The sequence below is a fragment of the Lissotriton helveticus genome, chromosome 1_2 (genome assembly GCF_964261635.1).
Source record: "Lissotriton helveticus chromosome 1_2, aLisHel1.1, whole genome shotgun sequence".
In the NCBI taxonomy this organism is placed as follows: domain Eukaryota; kingdom Metazoa; phylum Chordata; class Amphibia; order Caudata; family Salamandridae; genus Lissotriton; species Lissotriton helveticus.
Window position 1 is genome coordinate 35,580,236 of NC_136058.1, and position 15,159 is coordinate 35,595,394.

General features: G+C 40.9%; 1 protein-coding gene across 4 annotated transcripts in view; it reads right to left on the reverse strand.

Annotated features, from left to right (window-relative positions):
* Positions 1–15,159, reverse strand: part of LHX8 (LIM homeobox 8) — a 170,433-nt gene that overhangs the window by 29,357 nt on the left and 125,917 nt on the right. For all 4 annotated transcript variants that reach the window (XM_078673413.1, XM_078673416.1, XM_078673414.1 and 1 more), the window contains 2 exons: positions 8,404–8,499; positions 4,325–4,508 (listed from right to left, as the gene is read on the reverse strand). In XM_078673413.1, the coding sequence (XP_078529539.1) occupies positions 4,325–4,508; positions 8,404–8,499 (280 nt within the window). The remainder of the gene's footprint in view (positions 1–4,324; positions 4,509–8,403; positions 8,500–15,159) is intronic.

Genomic DNA, 15,159 nt, shown 5'->3' on the forward strand with positions numbered 1-15,159 from the left:
TTATTTCAATGCTTCTTTGGAAGAGGCAGAGGTGGACAGCAGAGAGAGGCATGACAGAATGCAGGAGAGACACAGAGGAGAACGCATATGGGCATATTCTGTCTCCCCATTCAAGCGGCTGTCCCTCTTAGCTTATTGTCCTTTGAGCTCATGTTGGTGAACTTGCTGGCCTCTCTGGTCTGCCAGCTTCAAAGTTTTCTCCTTCCCTTGCTATTGACCAGACTCAATGCCAGCTGAGAGATCATCGTGGACTTTTCCCTGCACTACTGGTGGCAGGAACCCCTTGCCTAGCGAACTTTCCTTGAACTCCCTGACCGAACCATAACTGCCCAAAATCCTGCTGATATATTTCCCTTAAGCCTGAGTTACTAGATTCTTTCCTCTGTGGACTGTTTGATTTGATTACCAGATTTGTAGAGCGCACGAATGCCCGTGGGCGTCTTGGTGCTAAAAATGACTTAAGACTGCCGGACTGTTGAGATTTATTTCCTTTAGACTACATTTAATGTCTAGTTTTATACTGAATCTGTAGTTGCATACTGAGACTCATCACTGAACTTTCTGAAATGCCGATTAGTGCTTCATTTTTATGATTACTTATTACTATTGAAACTTCGGAGTCTTTTGAATTTCAATAATGTTCTTTCAACATAGACCGTGCATATGATACTTGAATTCCTAATGAATTGCAGAGATAGTCATAGTATTATTGAAACACCAAGTCCTATTGTTGCTTTGTGTACCAGCAGCAGAGTTATTAATTTGCATGATTTTGGCCCGACAAAACTTAGTCAGGATGAGATAGCTTTATAGTATGGTCCTGAGGGTGATATATTAAAATGCAATTTCAAATTTGTAAGTTTGTTACTAATTCCTTGTGCTTGTTGGGTAACCAACACAGTTGACACCCTAGTTTGTCCACCCCTCAATGCGATCAGCCAGATCCATTGGAGGGCCAAAGTCAGGATAGTCATTTCCAGCAATTGAGGAAGTAAAGAAAAATAGAAGAAAGACATCTCGAGTTTGCTAAACGCTGGATTGTGGATAAGGAAGGGGTTGGTACGTGAAGAATACATGTCTGCATGTAAACATGGAGTCTTTCATAGCGATCACTGTAGGCTCCAGTGTATCCGTTAATTTGAAGTTGTTGAAAGATAGTTGGTTCATACGTTGGTACATATGTTCCACAGTAACTTCCGTGAAGAGAGAATCTGTGGAATTTGTAATGTTCTTTCAATTTTCATACTATCAAAAGACAGATGTGTCAAAACTGAATTGCTTACATGCTAGAGAAACATTCATTAGTTTATTTCACCATTATACACAATTCTTCTACTTTTTTTCTAAGGTGCAGGTGGTAGATAAAGGGGGTGGGACCAACCATACTTGTTGCTCAAATGGTATACGAACAGGGCTGCTTAAAAACAAAGGATTTACCATTGTTACATAGGGATCTTGTTTGGAGGGTGGTACTTCGAGTTTAAGGGCCTTATGACAGCAGCAACTGTGTAAGGTCTTGACAAGGACCAGGGAACTTCAGACCAATTCAAAAGGAGCTGTTTAATGTACAAAATGTATTAGTGCTTGAGCGAGGAAGTCTCCAAGAGTCAATAAGCAACCAGCTTGGAAGGTGGGAGCCAGCTCCAAGGTCAGTATTGCCTTTTGCAAAACAGAAAGGTGCACTTTAATGTAATACATTTAGTCATCACGGTTCTGAGACAGTATTGATCTTTTAAAAAATGCCCTTCTTTTTTGTCTTTTTAAATGTTTGTAATCTTGGGCATAACTCATAAGGATTGTGGTGAACAAAATTAGAATTGGAGGTTATTAGAAAAATCTACTGTGTATTCTCATGCTTTGGGGAGGGGCTCAAACAGAGTTTTGATAATGTAGACCACTGCATCCTCTTTCTGCATGCACACAGCGATCAAAATGGCACCGGATATATTACACCCAATCTTGAAGAGTAGCTTCTAACTTGGCACTTTTAGACAGTGTGAGTGGTTATGATGATCAAGTAAGTGCTTGCCATCATGCAATACATGGCAGGCCATCTACCTTACTATTTTGTCATTGTTACCTATTTACACTCTGACACCATCTGATTTTGAGATTATCCTTTAGTATCAGCATTTTTCATTTGGGGAACATACCCTTCTAAATTAAAGCGAAACACTCCCCCTTTTTACCATTGAAGACTGTCACTCTCCCTGAATGAAATTTCTCATTTCCCTTTTAAAACATATATTTATAAATTAATATTTTGATCTATAAATTAGGTTTTGGAATTTGAGTATTCTTCATCTTTGATCGTTGTTAGATGCTGGCTTTCTCTAACGAGTTCTCTGGCTTTTAAAAATCTTTTGATACTTTTTGAGAAACCCCAATGAATGCTGAGAAAATATGTGGTATCTCAGTCTTTTACATAGTTTACACAACATAGATGATATTATAGTCCATCACCTAATCAGTAAGGATGTGGGGTTATGCTCCCCATTTTATATCTCTGTACCTGTTTTTTCTCTATGCCTATGTTAATGGTCTCAGAATATGTTTTGAGATTTCTCCATATGTACATAAAGTAGCTTTTATTAACAAACGGAATTAACTTTGTTCTCGTACAATTCTTTCATAATATGTTCTTTGAATTAATGTGTGTCGCATCATTTGTTTACCTTGTGAAAATCTTTTCCCCGTTATTGGAGTCATATTCTACTATGATTGGTTCTTCTTTTGGAGTGTTTCCTCATTTGAGGACCAATATATATATCTCTTGTTTGGAGCAAATTGACTTCTGTTTAGATTAAATTTGGTTTAGATGGATTCTTAAAAAATATAGAATTAGTAGAATCATGAAATTATTGAATTGATAATGAACTGACATTCAAATTAGGATGGAAGCTTGGATCATTTGTGGAAACAGTGTTTAGCATCGCAAAACACGTTTCGTCTTGGCTTCAGTATTCATTTAAGGCTGTTATTCAATAATATATCTGAACTGTGAGCTTCACGTTTCCTTGGTGTACACTTCGAATTTCGGTCTACGACTGTAGTAAATTATGCAAAACGTGGAAGGCTCTTGCATTTTTCTGAAGTATTGCAGGAGGTCCATAAAGGATTCCCTGCTGATAGTTTTATGCTAATTGAAACAGTGTTGCTCTTGGTTTCTGCCTTAACCATTTTACATGGCAACCACATTGTCCTACACCAAATGAAGCTCCTGTTCTCCGACTGTTGCAACATCAGGTAGAGGAGTCCATTTAGGTCTCGCCTATAGACCTCTTTCCCTGTCCGGTACGAACACATATCACAAACTAGGCATGCACATACATACATACATATGCACATACACCTAAATACAGATATAGAAAAGGGTTTTCATTGGGACAGAGATGGCATTTTGTGGTTCAACTGCCTTTAGGCACTGGCCAACAGGGCTTCCAATTAGCACTAGGATCAGCACATGGCATTTTGTGGGCATGGAAAACTGTAAAATGTAGTCCATACACCATCTTTTATCCATGTAGTGTGAGACTCCTGTTCCCCAACCTTCACTCCGGCCCACACTCCCTCACCATGCATTATATAGTGTTGGTGATCTTTTATTTTGTATTTGCCAGTGCTGGCCTTATTGCAGCATTTGCAAAGTCAAAATACAAGTGAGCCAATGCTTGTTGCTTGAATTATGCTCCTCCTGTAGAGGTGGTACCTGGCCGTGAGAGCTGGTTCGGTGTTGGAATTCATTGCAGCCATATTGTATGGCAGGTATTGAGGCTATGGCCGGGATGTGGAGGAGGGGCAGAGCTGCATTGAGCTGTCCCCGGTCTCCTCCATTCTCACTGTATGGTGTGATTTGAATGTCTCTGCACTTTCCTTGCGTTTTGTCAATCTTTTCCAAGCAAACGTATCAATCCTGAGATAACACTACCATCACGTCACTGGGACCCAGGAACCAATGAGACACATCCTCTGGTGACCGGGATTTAATACAAGACTCCCATTAATCTTTTCACACGGATTACATTGCTTGATCTTCACTACCATAGGTAGAAGAGAAAGAAAGGGATTTTTTTATTGAAACGAAAAGCTGAATGCAAGAACCTGGAAAAAATGCACTTTTACAAAGGGGATGCAGAGAAGTGTGCCCCAATGGACAAAACAGGTACTCCTTCACTGCATCCAACTGATTTTTTTTTAAAAACAGTAGTGGGCTGAAGCAGTTGACACTTGGCTAGCATGAATGCCTGGTGCACAATAGAGGTCATCCCTGATCAGATAGGAAGAAGGCAAAACGAGAGTAAAGGGTTGATGCAAAATTACTTACTGTCAATATAATTATGTAAAGCTGTTAACATAGGTCCATCTTGAGGAACATATGCAGAGTAGGCCATTTCTTCCATCATTGGTGGGGATAGCCTAGAAGGTTGAACGGCGGTAACTGGAGCAGTTGAGGAATGATTTGGGCTAACATGTTTCTTATGGCGTGCTCTACAATTCTGAAACCAAACCTGAAAGAGGAAAATTTTAATCAATTATGTTTCCCCACTTTCTGTAAGGGACAAAGCATGTAACAGTATTAAATAGGAAGAAAAACATCAAGAAAATGATGTAATGCCAAATACAGACAAAGCATGCAATGTGTGTCAACACTAATACTGCAGGTACCATCCGTGAGAGGAAAGAAGCTGAGCACCTTCCCAGGATACATGCAGATGATTCTGTTGGCAACATGTCAGTGTCTGGTGAGTAATTAATTCCCCAAACACTAATTCAAAGATAAGACTAATTATTTTACAGAACATTTCTTTTGTCACCAGATGAAAGGGGTTGAAGTGTTCTTACTGAGGTACATAAATGCCATGATGAACTACACTCTGCTCAGTCTTGCAAGACTGGTAGCAAAATGCTTCATGATGAGGAGCTTCGCTCAGCAGCACTGGTTATTTGAAAGAGTTGATTTTTGCTAAGTTTAGCAGTAACATTGCCAAATTGCTCAAAAGATCCCAGTCATGACAGGCTTGCACGTTGATCTAAATCTTGAAGATATTATATCTGATAATGAATGATTCAGAGAGGTTGGAGATAACCATCACACTCAATGAAATCTATTAACCCTAGGATTGGAATTTACTGGGTTTAATATGTATTATTTCAAGCTTTTATAGCGCAACCGCTACCCTCACAGGGTCTCCCGGCACTTGATGCCAAATAGTGCAGCCAGAGTCTACTAAGAAGCCAAATAGTGCAACTGTAGTCTACTAACTAAAACAACCAGGTCTTCAACCATTTCTGAAAAGCAGTCCGTGAAGTACATTTTCTCAAGGTGGGCGGCAGGTCATTCCAGAGCTTAGGGCCCAGGTAGGCCACACATATGGGTCTGTTTAACTCTCGGAGCCAAGCATAGGGTGAGAATATTTACTACTTTCCTCGCCAAAATCTGCATGACCTAGTTTTTACGGTGCTTTCCCACAATACAGTAGTAGTAGTATTAGTAGGTTAAATCTGTTTATAGTTTCTTGTTTTCAGCTTCTATTATTGGTAAATTCATGTGGTTTTTTTCAGTGCTTTCAAGTGATTTCAATACCTTAAATAAAACAGTGGTTATCAGTGCTTACAAATTTAAAAACAGAAACAGTGTTTTTTCAGTGTTTAGGGTACGTTTTGCTTTTATTATTGCTTTCTGCACTGATGGTGCATTATATATATATATATGCAGTGTATGTACAGTGTATGATCTCCAAATACATTTTTACAAATCAAAGTTAAATTAGTATACCATACAATACTTCATTAGAGAGTCATTCCTTCCCTTGTAAAGGCATCTGTGAAAAGGCCATGTCAACATTGGCCCAGGAGACTGGCAACACCAAAACAGCCACTACACAATTTGCTAACTGACCACTGACATAGCTTTCCATGCCAATACTGGTGCACCTCAAGAGAATGATTATCTGGGACAGGTTCTGCAACAATTGCGCTGAATTTGGTGCATGTGCCTTCAGAGATATTGAAGCTGTCAAAAATGAGACTGTACTGTTGGAAGCTGGGAGAAAAATCCCCTTCACAGAAAGAATCTAGATACAGTGAGGCTTCATTGACTTCAAATGCCATGGTTGGTGAAGGGACATTTCTATGCATTATTGAAAGCCATCTCATACATTGCAAAATAGGATTTCCTGAATTGCTCCTCAGCATTTCTCTGCTTACCAAGTGGCAACCACTCCAACATGGAACATGTTGCAGTGCCAAAGTCACTAACCGTGGCTCCCATCCTACTCTGAAGGAGATGTTTCACATTAACACAAAGTATGCTGAACACTTGGTAGACAAGGATGTTTCAAGACTCTAGTTTTATTATGTCCACTACAGCAGTCATGTTTTCCTGTAAAGATCGAAGAATGCAGTAGTGTACTTTTTTTCCACATCACTATCAATATGCGACCAAAGATCCTCACATTTCTTGCCTTTGGCATCATCAGTCTGTATAAATCCTGTAAATGTTTGCCACATGGATAATATAGAATTCAGTTCCTCTAGGACTGAGAACGACAAGTTAAATGACAAGATTGGGATGACTCTCTTTGATAATACATAAAGCACAAAATGAGAAATATTTGCGTTTTAGTTCCCACGTATAACAAAGCAGTGCACCAGAATGGACTAAAAAGTCAATCGCATTATTCATTAACTCTCAAGATTGTAAGGATGCTTTTAGCATACCATCTAGCAAGTGGCAAGGATCTCTTACAGGGAAGCACTTCAGCTCAGGTATCAATTTTGACAGGTTATCACACAACTTTTGTGTATACATAGTGAATCACTGCAAATACAAACAATATCACTCCAATCTTTGTTGAACTTGATAGGAACTTTTTGCAGCAGCATTCCAAGTAACACTGCGTTCCATGTTTTCTAAATGTCTGGTGTCATGTTTTCATCTCTATCCCAGATGCTTGGGGACAGCACTGTTTTTACATATACCTGTCACTACACCTTGCATTGAATGTTAAAAGTATGGGGTGTTTGGAAATTCACCTACTATCAAGACTGACTCTAGAAAACTAGGCTGATGTATCAAGGGGGTTTACCCACTCTCTGTGGGTAAATGAGATGGTACATATCGGGAACGATTCTTATGAAACCAACCATTTTACTTATCAGTGAAACAATCAAACTTAGCCAAAAGTTTAAATATGATTTTGAGATTTTTTAATTCTCTGCAGATTATAAAATTATGAGACCAAAAACATGTTAATAAACCCTGCATCTTTAGACCAAGGACCACAAAACTGAAAAAACAAAAAGGAAAAAACAATATTTTAGAGACATCCGTAAACAACAAAGCTCAAGCAGAATAATGTTATCACAGTCTTTCTTGCGGCTACGTGTATAACAAAGTTACATTGAATTGGCACCTTCAGGAAGAAATAATGACTTTCACTCTCCTTTTCCTTTATTTGAATGGCATTAGTTTGTGGTTGTGCAGGTGTTTCTCCAGTGTTTATAGGTTTACACTGGTGAGGGCTATTTCCCTTTTGGTGGGGTTGTATCAGTTATTATAGGTTTAAACCTAAATCAGGATAGCCTAAAAATTGTTTATAATATACAGATGGGCAAACCTACCCACAATGTCTTACTAGTTATTCCAAGCCTGTACTGAGCCTTAGCTACCTTCAAGCAGTCTGCGAACCCTGAAAAGTATATTCAGTATCCAGAAAAACTGCACTTCTGTATTTAACTGGTCTAGTCAATGATTCTAGCTAACCATCAATTAAGCGACATAGTGGAAATTCCCAATATTAGCTTAAACTGACTGACTGGATCAACAGCAGGAAACTACAACCACGTCACCCTTGCAAAAAAAAGTAAAATAAACAATGGAAGATCAAATAGGTTGGGGGGGTGGAAGTAGGTCATCTCGTTAAGACCGAAATTATATCACAAGAATAGCAATGCCACTCTTGTAAAGAGAAAATATAATGAATATGTATGTTGTAGGGCAATGGTCAAATGCACAGGAGGGATGCCCACAGAGCGGTCTAAAGCATTAGCATTTGAAAACTACCATCACTTACAGGGCTAAAGGATTCCTGTAGTTTATCAACACAAGAGCAATAATATTTGCAAGGCCAGGAAGTGGACATTGCATTTAAAACACAACTTTGGAACTGAGGCACCGTGCACCCTAGGTACACTGTATTACACCATTGCCCAGCATGGTTTCTACAGTTAAATTGCTCTGTACAAATTCATTGTATATACTGTATATTTCAAGCAACAGTCATAACATTAGAGAGTCTTTAATTTGAAACAGAAAGTTTATCCACAGTATCAACATGATATTTTGAGTACATCTAAATGTATTTAGAGTGAATTTGGAAGATGCACCTCCCATACAATTACCTGTATCACACGTCTGCTTAAACCAGTTCTTTCTGCCAATTTTTGAAGTGTTTGTGCATCTGGATTGTTATCCTGTGCAAACTGTGCTTGCATGACCTGAGAAAGATAGAAAATAATTCGAATTTAAGAACTCTTTGGGGGAGGGCTGAAGACTCCTGAAGCTCGAATGCAAACATGTATTAGGGAAACAAAGAATTACACATTTCAGTGCTGTGACTTGGATAGTCTAGGTTTAACTATAGATCGGCATCAATGTGCCCAAACAATGTATATTATTCATAGCACCACTTATTAAATGATGTTATGCAGAGTAGCAAGTATGCTTACTACTCTGCAAGATCCTAAATATGACCAACCTGTGAACGATCAACAGGATGGAGTAAGATCAGTGGACCAATATCAAGCCTTCTGACAGAAGGACCCTAGCTCCCTGCCTATGGACATAAACTGTACTTAGACCTGGTTCTGAGCCCAAATGTAAGGTGGACATTGGCCAAGTCGGGAATCTCAAGAAACAATGAAGGAGTTACCTTTATTACTTTAGTAACAATACATGAATTTTCAGGCAGATCAGGAAGGCGTGCAGAATAGCCCAACACATGCATAATATGTCTAGAATCCCCGCTTGAATGGAAACATTCATCAGGAAAATATGATACTGTATTCTGAGTATTTCCCCACAAAATCTGCTCACCTTACAAATTTTCAACTAGCTATATTATTTGAAAGCTATTTTATAATATTAAACAATGTAGTTTGTGACCAAATACGAGGTTTATCATTTTTAGAAAAATGTTCAATGCGTTCACATATATTACTACGTTGGAATGTGGAAAGCTCCGCTGAATATAAAGAGTTTCTGGGGCAATACCTGTCAGTATAGACTTTCTACTCCAACATTCCAATGCTCAGCTTAGTTTCTCGCGATATTGAAACTGCTTACCCATAGTGGTTGGACTGTGCTCATAGCATTATAGCCCTCGGACTTGGGCTATACTGGAAGTTAAATGCCCTCTCTCACTCAGTATGAGCCCTGTCTGTGGGATGGGCCTACATCTAGGGTTCAGGGCCTTTAACAAGTAGTACATCCTTTGGCAGCAGACTATAATAAATGTCATAATAGAACGCTGAAAAGTGGGAGTGTTAGTTATGCACAATTAAATGTATGCATAGGTCATCTTAACCCCTTGCATACTTTGGACAGCCGACGGCCTCTGACGTCACAGTGAGAATGTGCAGAGGACGGCCGGGGGCGGTCCGAATCCAACCCACCATTCAAATCGACCGCACAGCGCGAAAATGTGCACCGCATGCAAGGGGTTCAACTACATCTGATCAAAATATTGCTAATAGTACGTTTTTCCTTCAGAGATGCATTCACAAATAAACTACAAATACACTTTATTTTGAAGGAAGGCGACTGGAAACAATCTGTTAGTGGGTATCAAATCTCACTCCTTTCCACTGGCTGGCCACAAGAGGATATGGGAAAAGGTTACATCTTTTTTTAGCTCCTTGAATTTAATTTCCTAGAAACATTCAATTCTCTTTCCGTCTCCATGAGAAACAATCATGTCAATTGTGTAGATGAGCTCAACTATTAGTTACACTCTCTATCTAGTCTTAACTTCCCCAGTGCGGAGGATGATGAGGTCATGTCATAAGCACTATGTTGCAATTATTGGTAGGCATTTTTTTGAATACACTGTTGTACACTGGGATCTGGTTCTGCCTACATTTGTCAATTACAAAAAAAAGAAGCGAGCTGCAAGTAGTAATTTAACAGTCATCCACAGACCACTATGCAAATTCTAGCACACGCACAAGTTGTGGGTAGTTCACAAAGTTGAGTATCGGATGTCCTGACAGAACGGTCCTCCAACAAAGGGTTTACATGCCTTTCAAACCAATCAGAATAGGTCTTTCTGTTCGGTCCATTTGAATTGTCTGCTACAAGCCAATCAGAAATCCTGTGGCAATCCAGTTCGCCTGCCAATAGCATTTTTCCATTCTTTTTTTTATTTAATTTCATTCAAGATGTAGACAAACAAAAAGTGAGAAGATGTAATTTCAACATCCTAGCGCCTGTCGCTAAAAATGCAATGGCACTCATACCAGGAGGCTCTTCCAACACCCCCTCCCCCCAATCCTGTGGCTAGAAGCAGAACTGTTTCAGTGCCAAGAGTGATATATTGTTTTTTTTTCCAAAGACACTTGGCATACAATCTACACCAGTATTATTAAAACCCCTAACCAGAAGCTCCTGTAGCGATCTGGAAGCAGCAGACAAACAGTATGGCTGCATCAGATGTTGCAGCACTACTATGATGAGATTGTCAAAGATGGCAAAGATATTGTTGCAAAGGGAAACATTCTCCCCTTTACAACTACACCTTCACTGAAAAGATCCCTGGTTGGGCATAATGCCATAACTACAATTTCCAAGGAGAGGGATTTAGCCCCTGCACTCATAGCACAGGGCTGATGTTTGCTCCACTGAAAACAACCTTTCCAATCCTTGGAAAAGGTCGGTGGACGGATCTGATGTGGTTACCCTTTATCTGCCCTCCTGAGGCAGGGAAAGCACATTAGAGCCAGTGATTTTGAAAGAGGGTAGGTCCCACTAGCACAAAACTCTACTCACCTTCTGCAGGCTCAAACTGCCTCTCTCCTATGCTTGGGGAATGGGCCGAAGACGGCTGAAAGGCCAGAAACCGGTCCCCGGAAGCTTGTTTCCTTCCCAGTGTAAGAATTGGCTTTTGTAGTCTGGTCTGCCCTGTTCCCATGATGCACTGGGCCAGGGACAGACTAATTTGCATACAGCCAGGTTCTGAAACTGGGATGGTGCAATGAGCTAAAAAACGGTGTTGGATCTAGCCCTGATCTCTTGACTGGGTGAGAGTATTCTGCTTAATTCAGAGACTCTGTCCATCACCACCCCTTGTTGTAAATATTTTTGTCCACCCTAAGCGTGGAAGGGTATACTCAGATGTGAGTCCCTTGCTCATTGCACCATCAGGATTCAAGCAAGCCGGGCCGAAGACGGCTGAAATGCCAGAAACCGGCCCCCGGAAGCTTGTTTCCTACCCAGTGTAAGAATTGGCTTTTGTAGTCTGGTCTGCCCTGTTCCCATGATGCACTGGGCCGGGGACAGACTAATTTGCATACAGCCAGGTTCTGAAACTGGGATGGTGCAATGAGCTAAAAAACAGTGTTGGATCTAGCCCTGATCTCTTGACTGGGTGAGAGTATTCTGCTTAATTCAGAGACTCTGTCCATCACCACCCCTTGTTGTAAATATTTTTGTCCACCCTAAGCGTGGAAGGGTATACTCAGATGTGAGTCCCTTGCTCATTGCACCATCAGGATTCAAGCAAGCCGGGCCGAAGACGGCTGAAATGCCAGAAACCGGTCCCCGGAAGCTTGTTTCCTTCCCAGTGTAAGAATTGGCTTTTGTAGTCTGTTCTGCCCTGTTCCCATGATGCACTGGGCCAGGGACAGACTAATTTGCATACAGCCAGGTTCTGAAACTGGGATGGTGCACTGAGCTAAAAAACGGTGTTGGATCTAGCCCTGATCTCTTGACTGGGTGAGAGTATTCTGCTTAATTCAGAGACTCTGTCCATCACCACCCCTTGTTGTAAATATGGGGAATGGAGGACAGCATTCAGTGTGAGTGAGTCGGTGCTCACCCTCCAGCAGGGCCGGACTGGCCGTAGCGGGCACCGGGCAACCCCCCCGGGGCGACGCACGGGTAGGGGCCGGTTTGGGGCACCTGGGGCCGTTTTTATTACAGGGCCTGTAACAAAATCGGCCGCAATCCAGCTCTGGCAAAGAGCTCGGCAGCAACCACAACCCCCCGTGGGTGGGGGAATAGGGGAGGGGGGGGGGTCGAGCACTTTGCCAGGGCCAGTTTTGGTTCGCAGTCCGGCCCTGCCCTCCAGGGGGAAGGACTACTGCTTTGCGAATGAAGCAATATTCCAGTTCCCCATGCAGGATTTTTCCCAAATGACACCAGTCGGGCATAGAGTGAATGGCAACAGCCCATCTCTACCAGAGGACAAATCACAAACATCCTTCCCCCTCAACTGAAGGGTCTGATTGGGAGTCATCACCTTCCCTCAACAGTGAGGAAAACATGCTAGGCACCATCCGTTTCAGATGCATTTAGTGGCAAAACGGGGACTGAAAGAAACCACAGCAGCCATGGTATAGATGGGAACCATTGGAAAGGGGACTTTATGGCACTTCCATAACATGGTTGTGGCTCTTATGTCCATCACTTATGTGGAATACATGTTCAATTATGATAAGGGCATATAAGGGATGATCAGGGATATTTGCATCCATGTTCTCTTATACGGTATACAGGTATAAATAAATGTTTTCTTAACCATAGTTGGGCACTAGCAGGGTCTTCAATTCAATGAAGGATTACGATCAATGCATCGGTGGGGTGCTGGGCATTCGTTCTACTTGCCACATTTCTAGGATACACTACATAGTAAACAACTTGCCATGCTGCTTTAAGCCATTTGTCACGCATGTGAGGTATGTATATGACATGAAGTTTTCTAATATCGCTCAATATTCATGAACGTTTAGCAATATTAGTAAAGGTGAATGTCAACAAAAATATGGCATGGTTATTCCAAGCTTGTGAGATACAAATACCACATATTCCTCAGGTCAGACTATTTGGTACAACTGAAAATAACAGCTTTCCTCGATGTACAATATGAATTCAATATATTTGCCATGGTAATTTAATGCATGGAAGGTACGCAATGAAAAACTATTGCAAGCCAAGGATAAATTGCTGGCTAATGTTCTGTTTCTCAGTGCGCTTTCATACATTAGCATTCAACACTATAAGGTCCTCAGGCAAACCTCATTGGCAAGGACACTTATCCAAGTGATGCACACTTCTTGTGAATTTAATGAGAATTTTGTGATTGAATACAGTCCACACAAATTGTCCATCACTGAATTCAAATGCGTGACATTTATAAATGTATAGTTTTCTGGGTTAACTTGTGATTTTCGTTCCTTTTTTTAATCACTAATAGGAAGCATCTCAAACAACAAAAAATGCTAATATTGACCACCACTTCTATATGATGAAATATATATTTCCGCACCTGGGCACATTTGACAATGGGTGCTTTTAGCAAGCAAATATTCTGTGGAGGCCATTCTCGATTGGAAACCACACAATTTAACAAGATATATTTGCATTTTTTCTTTTTTTTTTTTTAAACACGAAGATGTCATTTTTGCCGACTTTCGGAGACTGCTCTAAAGCAGGTCTCAAAATGTAGGCATCGGTGCATTCCTCTACTCGTGGGAAAAGACAAATTTGAACATTGTACGATTTTAAGGGTGTGCGAGTGTGTGTGGAGGCTGTATTTATGACTTTAAAATGAGCTCCTATGTCCAGGCTCGAAAAGGATGAATTTAACTTCTTGATTGAGAGGAATCTGTGCACTCATGTACTAAACACTTTGTACAAGGTTTGTGCAAACATTAGACTAATATTTATGGAGCTATTACATTGGCATTTGTCTATTGTGATCACCTTACTAGAAAAAAAGATTTTTTAGAGACCCCCTCACCCACCAGGGTCTCCACCAGGTGGCATGCTTCATCATTGGGGTTCCTCCCAATCCTCTACGGATTGAGGCATTCTACAACCTGCGAGGTACGTAGGAGCACTTAGTTATGGACTAAGTGAGGTGCAGTGATGTGGAAGAAAAACAAATCTTAGAAATACCTAACTAGTGAACAACTATTTTATTCCTACCCCTAGCTGGTATGGTTAAAATTAGGGGGTAATACCAGCGAGAAACCTGACCTTAATGAGTTTGGTTTCCCTAGTACTCCCTCTGTATCAGCATGTTTTGAGCTGTCCCCTACAAGCTCTTTATCAGGACTACACGAGGTCCAGCCCAGTGCGTACCACTCCTAATTAATCCTATAATGAGGATACAGTGAAGTGCACACCTAATGTGTATACACAAAATACATATGGTTAATGATACTCCATATCTGTAAAAGAAGTAAAGATGTACGTTAAAAACAACTGCTGCCCACCGGACAAGCCAGCAGGCCATATAGGCTTGTAATTACATGCAGCTTCTTGCCTAGATCAATGCTCTCATATATATAGTGGGTGCCCTTAGTGCCTATGTTACATGCTCATCTAGTGTGAATGTGGCACACTCAATGCCTGTGAAAACCCTCAATGAAAACTAGTGAGAAAAGAAACCACGTGACAAACACAATGACACGTACTTCTAGTTAGGCAATACTATTGCCTCATGGTCAACAATAGGGGTATTCAAACCGCATGCCCCTTCCTATTGCCTCATGGTCAACAATAGGGGTATTCAAACCGCATGCCCCTTCCTTCCCATCCAAGACCTTTTCTGTGGAAACCAGGTTAGATCCACCTTTACAAGCTTACTGTTGTTGCACCATTCATCACCAGACATCTTCACCAGCATACCTCTATCCTGAGAGCAGTATCAATAGAGCACTTGGAAACACACAGTTCTTTGGATATGCACCAGAATAAGGTTAGAACCAGTATCTTCTATTCCAGAAGGGAAGTAGAGCATACACACCCTTGTACCCTCATCTGCAGGTCCATATCCTACTTTGTGACAAGATACAAATGGCACCTGTGCCATTTCACAGCAATCTTGCCCATTGCAGATCTCGGTAAAGAAGGAACCTCATTTTTAGGATTTGCTA